General features: G+C 46.8%; 1 protein-coding gene across 1 annotated transcript in view; it reads right to left on the bottom strand.

Moving 5' to 3' along the window:
• niban2a (niban apoptosis regulator 2a) overlaps positions 1 to 14,452 on the bottom strand; it is a 55,653-nt gene that overhangs the window by 33,699 nt on the left and 7,502 nt on the right. Inside the window, exons 2-5 of the mRNA XM_061215625.1 lie at positions 3,117 to 3,247; positions 1,820 to 1,945; positions 1,403 to 1,508; positions 665 to 832 (exon numbers count right to left, since the gene is read on the bottom strand). Coding sequence (XP_061071609.1) covers positions 665 to 832; positions 1,403 to 1,508; positions 1,820 to 1,945; positions 3,117 to 3,247 — 531 coding nt within the window. The remainder of the gene's footprint in view (positions 1 to 664; positions 833 to 1,402; positions 1,509 to 1,819; positions 1,946 to 3,116; positions 3,248 to 14,452) is intronic.

The raw sequence follows: 14,452 nt of genomic DNA on the forward strand, positions 1-14,452 counted from the left end.
TTGGCCTTGATTCAACCAAAATGTTTTCCAGAATTTGACGTACAGTGCTAGCGTTACAGTTTGTTTGTTCACAAACAGACTTTCCCCGGTTAATGTTGTCAATGCTGTCAACTCAGAAATAAATTATTCTCAAGGTATAAAAGTAAAATGGACGCTTGGCTGTGCGTTAAGGACAAATCGGAGTGAATGATTCGAGGTGTTTGTGTGGTTGGTGGGTATGGGGAGCTTGGGAGCTTGGGCCAACTCCACCCTGAATCTGAGCCTTTGAGGGTTGAGTGGAGCCTGTAGCCGAGTGACTAAGATGCTTGACTGGGACCCGGAAGGTGGTTCAAGCCCCAGTGTAACCGCAATAAGATCAATGCAGGGGTTGGGCCCTTGAGCAAGGCCCTTAACCCCACACTGCTCCAGGGGGGATTGGCCACTGCTTAGTCTAATGAACCGTAAGTCGCTTTGGATAAAAGCGTCAGCTAAACGACTGTAATGTAATGTATGCGGGGTACAGTAAAATGGCTGCTTAACTGAGTCAAGGTTGCAGAAACCGTGGTGAGTGGTTTGGTGGGTATGGGGAGGTTGGGAGACTCAGCCCCACTCTGAAGCGGAACTGAATCTCCGAGCGCTGGAGTGTCTGACGGGCGGCGGTGTCTGACGGGCGGCGGGTGCTCACTGTTGTTCGTGTGCCGGATGCAGTCCTGGAAGACGGCGTGCCACTTGGACCGCTCCTTCTCCGTCATCATGCCAAAGTAGTGATGCCGGCCGTACGGGTGCCACAGCATGATGCAGTACGGAGTCGCACACTTCAGGAACGGAGACGTGCTGGCTTTGGCTTTCACATCTGCAACACACACACACACAGATGAACACACATACACACACACACACAGATAAATACACTTACGCACACACAGATAAATACACACACACACACACAGATAAATACAAATACACACACACACACACAGATAAATACACATACACACACACACACAGATAAATACATATACACACACAGATAAATACACTTACACACACAGATAAATACAAACACACACACACACAGATAAATACAAATACACACACACACACATGAATACAAACACACACACACACGCACACACACACACACACACAGACTCCTCAGTCAGAACAGCGGCATTGTGGTGTGACCTTTCAGTGGAGTCACTTGCGTACAGTGCTTTTCACCCCACCGACCATCTCCCCATAGCTTTCCCTCCCTCCACTCCTCCCTCTCTCCCTCTCCCTTTCCCTCTCCCTCTCTCTCTGTGCAGACAGTATCAAAGACTTCAGTGTGTATACAGTGAGTATTATGGTTCCCAGGGGAAGTGGCATGGAGTCATTGTTATGTCATTATGTTCCCTCTGGGGGCGGGGTCAGTCTCTCTCACCTGGCAGGCTGTTGCCGATGAGCTCCAGATACTCGTCCACAGAGGTCAGGGCTCGGTAGCCGGCACAGTTAATGATGCCCTTGGGGTGCAGTCCCCTCTCATGGGCCTGAGAGGAGGTGGTCAGAGGTCAGAGGTCAACACAATAACACATACCACATGCTGTACCGCCACATACTTTCACAGCGCAAAATGGCATAATTTTGACTGCTTGCTGCACCATTTAGCTTGCTAGCTAACTTCCGTATCCTAAGTAATGCGTGTTCACATTGTGCTGTGCTAACTGTGTTCAAAGAACAGCTCCACGCCGACCTAATCTGTATCCGTGAGCAGGTGCGTGTGCGTGTGTGTGTGTGTGTGTGTGTGTGTGTGGCCTGTTCTTTTGGCTAAGCATCAGAAAATGGAGACGGAATGCCTCACCATCTTGTTGTCGTAGTAGTAGACGTTGTACGAGTCTGGGATGTATAAGAAGCGGTGCCTCCATTTTTTGTTGTCCAGATAGTGGAACAGGTTCCCAGAGAAGATGTTCCTATCCTGCAGTGGGTCCTGGGAAAGGGGAGGAGAGATCTGAGTAGCTCACAGTCACAGGCCATCGACCCATAATTCACCTACAGTCACAACAACACAACATAATTCACAACTGTCTAACTAGTGCTGTATCTAAACCAGGGGAGTCAAACTCCAGTCCTGGAGGGCCACAGTGTCTGCTAGTTTTTGGTGTGTTTCAGCACGAGAGATACATTTCTTTCATTGGCTAAAGAGTTCACACACCTTGTTCTCAAGGCTGCTGATTGAAAGGAAACTACAAATACCAGCAGACACTGCGGCCTTCCAGGACTGGCCTTCCTTTGACACCCCTGATCTAAACAATATAACCATCTAATTATCTCTTTCTACTGTGCGTGTGTGTGTGTGTGTGTGTGTGTGTGTGTGTGTGTGGCCCCACCCCACAGACACCCCTGTAAAACATTACTACAGCACAGCTGTTCTGGACTGACAGTTGCAGGCCTTCATTAGCTGAGGCTGTGCGTTCAGTCAAACCCCCCCACAGGAAGGCTTCCTGTTTTTAATGAGAAACCAGCAGGGAGACCGTCCTGGATGTGGACCTTCATCTACTCCCATCCCAGCCCTGCATGCTGTGTGTGTCTGTTCCTATACCCTCCACATCAGGGCTGCGCAACCCTGTTCCTGGAGAACTACTGTCCTGTCTTAGGTTTTCACTCCAATCCTAACACAGCACACCTCATTCAACAGCTAGATATCTCTTTCAGCCGCTAATGAGTAGACCCAGGGGTGCAAAATTAGGGTTGAAGGAACATGCCTGGACAGCCCACCTCAACACCATTAGACCTGGTCCCTGTGACCTGTTATTATGGTCTCACCTCATCAGTCCTGGACTGCATTTGCACACGTGTTATTATAACCCTAACATCAGAGGACTCAACCTGTGAGCGAGGTCCAGGTGGAAAGAGAGGTGCAGAGCTGGGCATAGGATTAACAAGAGAAAAGATGACCTTATAGAGAGAGCTGAAGAAAGGCCCAGGTGAAATAAATGAAAAATTGGATAAAAACAGCTTTTGGAGAAGGAAGGGTGGAGAGAGAAGGGTATGCGGAAAGGAGGAGATGGAGGGAAGAAAGGAGGGAGGAGGAATGAGGAGAGGGGGATGAACAGAGGTGGAGGTGGAGAGTGAGTGACGGGGGGGGGGGGGGGGGTTACCTTGCGGTGCAGCAGTTGTGACTGCGGTCCACAGCTGCCCTCGATGTCGAAGCGCACCTTGTTGAAGAGGGCCACGGCGTACTGCTGCTCGTACAGGCGGCTGAAGTCCTCCAGGACCGCCCGCGTCCGGCCTGCAGGGAGAGCAGACCCGTCAATCCCAGAACCAGAATTCTGGGAAATCACTTCTTTTTTTTTTTTAAGAGGTATCGGAACATCAGAGGAACCCAGTAGGATACCTCTGCTGTCATCGTTCTGTTTGTTTTGTTTGTTCAGAGTTCAGAGTTCAGTGTGGTGACAGAGGGAAACGGAGAAAGGGAAAGTATCTTGCTCTCTCTCTCTTATTCTCTCTCTATCTGCCATTTGAATTGACATTCTACATCTGAAGAACGCTTGTTGGAAATAAACAGTAAATTGCATGATGCAAAAGATTTATTCGCTAATCGATATCATAAATAGTCCATAACTTCTTAACCACATACAAATTACAGCTTGGTGGGATTAAAATAATGTCAGAGAGTAAAATCCCCAAATCTGGGTAACACCATTATGTGCATTACGAACACAAACGCACGCACGCACGCACGCACGCACGCACGCACGCACGCACGCACGCACGCACGCACGCACGCACGCACGCACACACACACACACATACACTGCTAGAGCACCACTCCTATGCACACACAAGCTGTGAGTCTCCATTCTTTTTAAAACGATTCCATGACGTTTTCCCCCAAACGTGAAAGATCAAAGACCGAGACGCGCATCCTCTCGGACCCCTCCCTTCAGGGCCCGGGCGCACAGGGGATGCACGTTCCCTTCAAATTAGGGCCGGGACCGGGAATTGTGGGTGATGAGGCAGAACAGACCGCCTTGGGCCTCCGCCATCGGCTGTGACCACAGCAGCACACAGACGCAGACCCACGGTGACGTCAATCTGAGCCCACTAAGCCAGTCTGCCACTCCTCCTCCCGCACGTCTCCAAGACAAACGCCCCCTCACCACTCACCCCTCCCCCCCGTGATTCCTGCCGTGTGACGGGCCCCCGGTCATGGCTGTACCGCCATTACTGCCATACGACACCGCTCACATCTGCTAACCATCAGCAGACACTCACTGGCACCGTATTGCACATTCAGTGGCTAACCAGGCTAACGCATCCCCTACACGCCCCACAGTGCTTCAATAAAACGTTTTATTTCAAAGCGAGGTACTCTTCCCTCTCTAACAAACATAAATTCAATGTCCCAGTACAGTGATGGGGACGCTATGCTGTAGGAGGTGGTGACCTTCACACGAGACAGCAAACTTAAAAATCCCACAGCACTTTTTTTAAAGAGTAGAGGTGTTAACCCTAGTGTCCTAGTTAAATTCCCACATCAACTGGCACGGAACATCTGGTCACTTAGAGGTGGGGGGTGTGACTGATTGGATACATAACCCCTTTCGTTGAAAACCCACATTGACTCCCCAGGTCATCGGTGCAAAAGAGAATAAAGTTCTTAGTTAACACACCTGGTCAAATAAAGGACAAGTCAATGAAAAAGATATAAGTTTACTTGTCATATGTCAAGGTGATAAGAGCAGAGGAAAATGATGTGGTTTTTGGCGAGAACAAGCTATGTATCCATACCCATCCGTAATCATTATTTTGCCTGTGGTCTACAGAAGAGCTGATAACTGCAGGTGGAGTGGGTCTATAATTACGACTACTCCTGGCTCAAAGCACACAAACCCAGCTCACAGACGATATAGAGTGAGGTCACGTGCGATAGTAAAGGGAAGTGTTGGGGAGGAACAGCTGAAAGGTGATACTAAAACGGAAAGAGACGGTCACTGCAATTCCTTTTTTTTTTTTTTTTTGCCACATACAGGTAATTCACCTGTGTAAAAATACCTGAACTCCGCTTCCTCTAAATGTTCACCATCCAAACCAATGGCTTACATGTGAACTAGATAACATTAACCAAGCCGGTGATACCAGTCCATAGCGGTGGTACCAGCTATCGTGATGCCACCATTCAGCACTGTGTACTTATGAAAAGAGATTCAATTGAACAGGGAGATTTGGCTTCAATATGCACCCACTGTGAATGATAACAGTTTAAAGGAAGCCGTTTAACACAAAAGAGCCTCGCACGGAGAACCACTAAGCTGATAAACAGCAGTTCAAACTGCATTTGAGTAGATGTTCAATATATACATATATATTGCTGGCATACCACAGAGATTAATACATGTAGTCAGACAGAAGGCCAATTCAGCCAAATTCAATTTAACGACGCTACAGTGCATAATGAAACGGAGCATGTTTGTAGGAGTTCAGTGCTGACGCGTGGCGTTATTCTGGAATGAAATAGCAGAATGTTGAAGATCAGGGGGGTGCTTTGGTAATTAAACGCTTCTTGCGGGAGGGAGTGTGTTTTTCGGGAGTGGCAGTTAAGGCGTCTGGTTAAGCCATCAGACAGACGGTGCAGCTCAGCTCTCTGCCATGGCAGTGAGGGTTTGGGACTGCACAATGGACACTCCTCTTTTTTGTCTTTCTCTCTCTCTTTGCCTCTTTCTCCCCCTTTCTCTTTATTCGGTCTTCTTCTCCCCCTCCTATCCGCAATGCGTAAAGTTCCAGTGCAAACATATAATCATAAACGATGACAAATGATGAAACGGTTAGAAATGAAGAAAGCACATATGCACAGGCTCACACACACACGCATAGTCACATATGTGCACGCGCACACACACCCAGAAGTTGCATCTCAAATCAGGAATGAGTGTTCAACTCTGTGAAGCTCACCCAAATATCAGAGTGAGGCACCTGACCCCAGGTACCCCCACCCCTCATGAACTGGATATACACACACGGACACTAAAACTCCAATTCATATTTCAATAGATACATGACAGGTGCATTGCTGGCATTCCTAAAATTTATACAAAGAAAGGTACACAGGTACTATTGAATAATGTGAGCAATGTCATAGCAGCCGCTGCCTGCACCAACCGCGGGCTTTGCCCTCAAACAGAACAGAAGGTTTGAGAACATTCCAGCAAAGACCAATGACAATGACTGGCCCTGGATTGGCCCTCTCACAAGACTAACATACTATTTCACTAGTCATAAGAGAGAAATGCCCAGTGAACACGTTACATTGCATTACATTCATTTAGGCGACCTGAGTTATGTGAGGTGCAACAGTGCAAGACCTGGCAAACTGCATTCCAAACTGCCACATCAATAAACATCAACAAAGCAGCAAGAGCATGATTTACCAAGACTTTCAGCACACGCTAAACCAATAACATAAACAGGGACTGGTCATGACACTTGTTTTGCACCAATTATACACTCACCGAGCACTTTATTAGGAGCATTTTTACTTTAATACACCTACTTATTCATGTGATTATCCAATTGTGTGGCAGCAGTACAACGCATACGATCATTTAGATACGGGTCAGGAGCTTCAATTAATGTTCATATCAACCATCAGAATGGGGAAAAAATGTGACTTTGACTGTGGAATGATTGGTGTGGCAAACAGGGTGGTTTGATCTCAGAAAGTGCATATTTCCCGGGATTTTCACACACACTTCAAAATAAAATCCAGTGAGCAGCATTTCTGCAGACAGAAACACCTTGATAATGAGAGAGGTCAGAGGAGAACAGCCAGATTGGTCAAAGCTGACAGGAAGGTGACAGTAATGCAAATAACCACACATTACAGTGGTATGCAGAAGAGCATCTCTGAACACACAACACATGATAATTGTAAGTGGATAGGCTACAGCAGTAGAAGTCTAAAAAAATAAGACTAATAAATACCGAATAAAGTGCTCACGGAGCGTAGGTTGTGTTATTAGTTTTGTGTGTGATAAAAGATTTCTCATATGCTCGTGGTCAGGCCCTATGTGTACACACTCCATCTTTTACAGTGTAGCGTAGTAAAGAAATGGGCCTCCAGTTGCAGGTTTGAGTCCCAGCCAGGCAGTGCACTGTTGATGTGTTCTTGAGCAAGGTACCTAACCTAAATCACTTCAGTCAATATCCAGCTCTACATGTATGGATTGTGTGCAGAAAGAATAGAAGCCGTCCAATGTGCTTGGTATAAAGGCATCGACTAAACTGCCAAAATATAAATGTTTTTTTTTTTTTTTATGTATATATGAAAAATGTACATCAGATCCCTGAAATAGGGTGAACCTTTAGGAAATGAAGAAAACATTTCTTTATTTCTTTCCAGGAGGGAAAACATGTTTATTTTAGACCTCGGTGAATCCAGGCGGTAAAATGAGCCGTATCTGCAAATGCAGGAGCCGTGGCTGGGAGCAGAGGGGCTAACGGCCACATGGAAGAATGGACCCGTCTGCTGGGCTCGCAAAGATAACTGAGCTTCATTGTCATTAACTGGGCCAGGGCATGTGTACACACACACACACACACACACACACAGACACACAGAGATGTACAGAAATGCGCGCGCACACACACACACGTGTACACACACACAGGCCAGTGAGTGTCAGTTTGTACCTAATCACACAGTCAACTCGTTTAAATCATTACATTAGAGGCAGACGCTGTTATCCAGAGCAAAGCACAACAAAGCGTATAACCATAATCATGTCTGAAGACTTGCTTGAGTGCTTATTCCTCTAAATTTGGACTCTTATAGTTGTATTATTGTCGTATTTTCTCTTTGTGTGAAGCACCCCGGGATGTACGCTTGAAGAGCACGATATAAGAGCTCATTGTTGTTGCTGTTGCATCGACAAGCGGCAGGACAACAGCAGTTAGACGTCAGCAGGACCTGGGGAGGCCGTCTCTGCTGAATGTGTCCATCGGCCATCGGTAAAAAGTGCACGTCGTTAGCGCTAACGAGGGTACAAAAGCTGGAACTCCGTGTAAGTGCCAGCGAGTCCCCGGAGAGTGAAGAATCCCAGCGGAGGGAAAGATAGGATGCAGGGAAAGAGACGAGAAAAGGACTCGCACAAAAAAAGGTTTCAGACTGTATTTACACCGGTGAGGAACTATTCTGGTGAGACTGCTAATGTTACCTGACATTTTATAACCACTGCCCTCATAAATGGCAGTTGTGTTCAGATGGGGGGGGGGGGGGTGTCTGAAGGGCCGACAGAGAGAGGAGGTGACAGTGAGGAGAGGAGGATAAATCTGTGTTTGTGTGTGTGTGTGCGTGCATGTGTGTGTGTGTGCAGGTCTGTACATGCGTGCGATACAGAGCAGGCAAACATGAATTACGAACAAAAATAAATATGAAAGGAATAAGAGCTATAATAAAGGAATTACTGTGTCGGGTCAGGACAGTAATCATTCCCGGCGTGCACAGTCAGCCGATTTCGACCCAGACTTGATGTCTCCCAGCCGCACGGAGCAGCCTCCTGGTGATGTCACAGCCCCGCTCATCCTGTCACCCCTTCATTCAGCCGGACATCAAAGTGGGTCAGGGCTGGGTAGCATGCTGAGCCTCAAACACAGGGTTTGACCCCATGCTATTCTGGTGCAGGGCCCTGCACTAAACCCCTAAAACCTCCTAGCCTACAAAGAAAGCCGCTCCTTCTACCTCAGGGAGGATGTAAGGTCCAGACACACTGAGCTGTCATGCTATCCTTGGAGCAGAAGTGTCTCACTAAAGGGGTCTATGGTCAACCACATGCAGCCTAGATGTTAGGCCTTCAGCAGAAGCAGCTTGCGTGCAAAAGACAGAAATCAGACATGAGTAAATCACAGACACACCGTCGATGAATGCACCACGTGCAGAAAGAAGCGTGTTACATACTCAGTGTGGGCTGGCACCCTGGCCTGTCTGTGCACTGTACTGGATCGGGTTTCAGTTGGTCTTTCTTGAGTAGGCTACGTTTCCGTCTCACACTCTCCCGGAGAAACAGGCTTGTGACGAGAATCTGTAGGGCTGGGGTCCACGTAGGTCACTTTTTGGCGATGTGCATGATTTTCTGTTTTTTCTCTTTCATCCAAAAGTGGACCTTTATGTAGCCCAGTGGAAATAAACCTTAAAATCGCTTGTGCATTGGGAAGAAGACTGAATAATGGCTTTTCTCCCCTCTCGCTGGATTTCCGCTGAGACGGGACCGCCGTTCTCCCCAGACAGCACAGCCATTATGGTAAATGGTAAATGGTAAATGGTTGGCATTTATATAGCGCCTTTATCCAAAGCGCTGTACAATTGATGCTTCTCATTCACCCATTCATACACACACTCACACACCGACGGTGATTGGCTGCCATGCAAGGCACCGAACAGCTCGTCAGGAGCATTTGGGGTTAGGTGTCTTGCTCAGGGACACTTCGACACAGCCCAGGCGGGGGATCGAACCGACAACCCTCCGACTGCCAGACGACTGCTCTTACTGCCTGAGCCATGGGCGGAGTCCTCGTGCACTGACACTAAACTTTAGTACGCAAGAGGAGTCCCATGCAGTCACTCAGGGAGACTGTCACAAGACCGGCAGTCTGCTAAAAGAGCCCATCCACATGATGTAACGGGGGGATTTTGGGGAGGCAGAGGAGCATTGGGGGGTTTCTGTTGCTCCCAAAAGATCATTTTGCGACAACAATGAGAATTCCAGCTTTGTAAGGTGTGACTGTTGACTCTCTAAGACGCATGTGCACTTCCTCATGATCCCAGCCAAGATGCACAATATCGACTTTAAGAAGCCCCTCCTTAGTGGGCTGATGAGGGGGAAAAAGATGTTTCATTAACTAGGGACCCATGAAATTCCAAAGGAAGGTAATGCTGAAATGTTGAAATAGTTGAATTTGTAATAGTCCCATTCCAAGGTAACCTGCATGTGAGCAGAAGTTCAGAACCACGGGAATGAAGTGAGCAGGCCAGAGAGGGGAAATGCTAAATCCCTCCTGAAAGTTCTGCAAGGTTTCAGCACAGGACATTTACATTATATCAAGGAGAAAGTTTCCACGATAATAGAAATGATAGAAACAGAGAGGAGAGAGAGAGAGAGAGAAAAGGAGGGAAAGTTAGAGAGAGCGTGCGGAAAGGAAGGAGTGTGTACATATCCAACACTCGGCCCAGACGGGTCACATTTCCCTTTTCCTCTATCTTTGTCTTGCCCAGTGAAAGAGGTCAGCAAAGTATCCTGCCCTGACCAGCTCCTTTCTCCTTCCTGCTAACACTCGTTTAGGAACTCCTCCGGAATTACAGACTTCCGACTCGGCGTTCCGACTCCACAGGCTCGGCATTGCGACAGCTCTTTGAAGACACCTGGCGGTGTCGGGAGCTGGGGTGAATTATTGTCTCCCCGCACGCACGAACGCACGCACGCACACATGCCAAGCACGCATGCACGCCAAGCACGCACACACACATACACACACATACACTTACGAGCACACACACTCACACACGCAGACATACACACATAGACACACACAAACACAGAGACACACACATATACATACACACTCTCACACACACACACACACACACACACACATAGCCTGTATTTACAGGGGTGGTGTCAGGCCTCCTGTATTTGAGCTCATTGGAGTGATCTCTATGGGAACCGAGGAGGAGAGAGACGGAGACAGAGGGAGACGCAGGGGCCAGTTTTGTTTCTGTCTGTGGGGGGAACATGGACTGTGCTGTCTGGTTCGAGGCAGGCTGCAGTGTACTTACAAGGTGCATAAACACCAGCAAACATATACACAGAAAGTCAAAAATACATACTGACAGAGCCATCTATCTAATTGGACGTTCAAAGGCTTAAGCACAACAGAGAGAGATGGCACACACAAACAAAAACAAAAGTCTTTCCTTAAGAACCTGTCTACGTCCTGAAGAACACTCTCACTGAACACACACCCAGACAGCTCTCTCTTTCCTCCCACTCCCTTAAACACTGTAATTTAAATGCCTTGGGTTCCTGTACACCAGGTCATCTTATCTCCTCATCTCCTTTTAAGCCCGGACAGGGAAGGAAGACCTTTCCCTCCATTACCGAAATAAAACACGACGTCTCATCTCTGCTGGTGACTGGCAGTCCGCATACGCAGGCGATCCCGTGTGACCCCAGGAAGACAGTTTGATTGGTTGTGTGGCTCTGCATCACCGTAGCCCTGCCTAGCCTCTTCATTCGAATAGTATTTGGTAGGTATGGTATCTTTTTCAGCCCAAGGCTTTGGCTTTGGCTCTGTACTTCTGCCTGTAACTCAATCTGCCGGCAGCTCTTTAATGTGTCATTATCCTCTGTGGCTGTTACCTTCATCCCAAAGACCCCCTACTGCTCTCTGAAGCACCCCCACTGGTACAGTACCTGCACTGTACACGTCTGACTTTTGAGCCCCGATTCAGACTCACCAAGGCGTAGCTCAGCACTTTACCACAACATTCAATGGGTGTGTGTTCCCCAGATTTAAGGGTTCTGGTAAACTCTGCCACACAGTAATCCCAGCAAGCCTTAATTTACATGTGGTTATGGATGATGTCTACTGTAAATGAAAAAATTATTCCAGCATATTACGGTTATAGATTAAGCCTCTACTCACTCCAGTTCGAAAAGAATAATGCACAAACGTCTGTTTGAATTCTACTAAACATATCCATCCATTATCACGACAGATGACTTGTGTATTCATCAAGAGTTTACTCTGCTATAAATGTTCTACCCTGCTCCACTCTGGTATGTGCTATTCTGCAAAAGTCAATGTTCAATGTTCTATGTTCTATTTTTTGGATAGATATGGCCTGGTTGTACACAATAAATTGAATGACTTCAATGGAATCAATGAAAGAATAAAGGAAGGACAGACCACCATGTTTGTGCAAGTCACTTGTTTTGGTAAAGGCAGGCTTACTTTTGTTCTGACCAGCTCATAACTCACTGAAAGCTCCTTCATGTTAGCTAGCTACACCGATTTACCACAGCCACCAAGCAGACGGTAAAAATATACAGTATTTACAAATACCTAGCTAACGAGCCAAGAAATAAGTTATTCTCACTCAACTTATTTGGTGTGTGTATGTGTGTGTGTGTGGGTGTCAGTGTTGGGAGGGGCAGTCGATAATAAGCAAGCAGATGCACACCAGACCAGCACTTTCTAGAACCATGGCTATGAGTCATCAATTCAAGGTCATCAACTGTGACTCAGAAGTTGTTCTCAACCGACCTAACTGGATAATGACGGTACAACAAAAAAAAAATCTTACTTCAATCAATCCAATGTGCATTCATTGCTATGACAGCCACATATAGAACTATTCTGTACAGGTGCAGTGTTGAAAACAATGCTTTACCAGCAGCAATAAAAGGATGGCAAGCTGAACATAGGTTGATTTCTGTTTCCGTTACACCTACATGTCTTCCATGTTAGAACTGCTCATGTTGGAACTGGTGGAGCTCAGCGAATTCATTGAAGAATTCTCATTGAACGTGGGAAATGTTGAAGTTCTTATGAATTGACTGAATTGAAATGAAACCGCCCCTAAACTCTGAGGGGCAGTGCACGGTACGCTGGCCCAAACCCCAGGTGCTGGCTGTCACTGGGAAGGACTGAATTCACACGCACGGGGAAGGAGGGAATCAGGAGGTTCACAGACACACGATACGCAGGTGTCCTGGTGGAGTTTTACACGCATATCCCCCCCGCCTGGTTTTGGGACGTCAGCCCAGAGCTTCCATTTCAGGTGTGAGCCTCACAGTAGAGCGATTCCCACTGCCCGGCTTCAAAAGCTGGATCGGAAACCCACGTTTGTCCGACAACACAACAACAGCCTCATGTTCTCTCTGTGTGCGGCCGCACCTGGGACGCATTATGAAGTTTCAGGAAAGATTCAGGGTTTGTAGATGAGAAAATGAGCAATTGTAGAGCCATGCAAGAAATCAAACAAAGCGTATGTAATATTCGTATGACCGTACATGAGTATTACATTACATTACAGTAATTTAGCTCACGCTTTTAACCAAAGGGACTTATCCAAAGTAGCCTTCCCAGTCTCCGGATCTGAATCCAATAGACCACCTTTGGGATGTGGTAGACTGGGAGATTCGCAGCATGAATGTGCAGCTGACAAATCTGCAGAAATTGCGTGATGCAATCATGTCAACGTGGAACAGGGAATTAATGTCAGACAGACCATCCTGAGACAGCAGAAATACAGAAAAAAGCCATTTTACACATCAGTTTCCAGACCTTAGGTCTCAAATAATTATAAGAGACATATAAGAGTATTTATATTTCTGCTCATTGCAGTGTTTGATGTCATTTGTATTCTAGCATATTATGCAAGTACATTCTTGTCTTATTTTGGTATACTCTCTAACACTGCACCTTCCTTTTGGTATGCATGTCATTTCACACAAATGTTTGTCATTCCAATAAGGAAAACTGGTTTGAAATCAAGTGCTAAAACGTAATTTATTCATGATAAATGATGAAATGAATAAGCATGTTCACCCATGAATGTTAAGCTGCATGTCGCAGTTCTCGATTTTAAATTCCATACTTTGTGCTTTGTATAGGCTCGCATGACTATAAAACACTATGAACAACACAGTATAAAACACAATGAACAACACAGTATAAAACACTGAACTGCAGGCGGCATTCTAGAGAAATGAAGGGAGACAGAGAGAGAGAAGGGGGGAACAAAAATGTGGGCAAACAAAAACCTTAAAGGATGGTCATGACACTGAAAGGGATGTGCCCAAACTTAAAGGAGATGTGGAACCAGCGGACATCAATCTCCACTATCAAAACATGCTGTTCACTTAAAAATCACTCCCCCGTGAAAATCTGCTACCTCATCACCACTCAGCAGATGCCTGAGAAGGACAGCTCAATTGTGTGTGTTGATGCACCCTCATATCCATTCTCTTAGTGTCCCTCCCCCAAGCACCACTGAGCCTCAGACGGGCCTTCTGAGGTAAACATGGAGCTTCCTCTAGTCCTGACACACATCCACCTGGAGCCCTCATGAACAGTGAACCGTGTCCACCCTTTCCTGTCTCCCTCTCTCACTCCCACTCTCAGTCTTCCTGTCTCCCCTTCCTGTTCTCCCTTTCAACTCACCACAACATCCTTCATCCTTCACTACTTCAATTCTTCAGTCTGCCAAACAAAGTCTCTCTATATATACTCACTCCGTAATGCTGGACATGTCAAACCTAGATTGGCGGCCTGTAGTGTAGGGGTTAAGGTACATGACTGGGACCCACAAGGTTGGTGGTTCGATCCCCGGTGTAGCCACAATAAGTGGCCCTTGAGTAAGGCCCTTAACCCTGCATTGCTCCAGGGGAGGATTGTCTCCTGCTTAGTCTAATCAACTGTAAGTTACTTTGGATAA

This window comes from Conger conger, chromosome 12 (genome assembly GCF_963514075.1).
Source record: "Conger conger chromosome 12, fConCon1.1, whole genome shotgun sequence".
NCBI classification, from domain to species: Eukaryota; Metazoa; Chordata; class Actinopteri; order Anguilliformes; family Congridae; genus Conger; species Conger conger.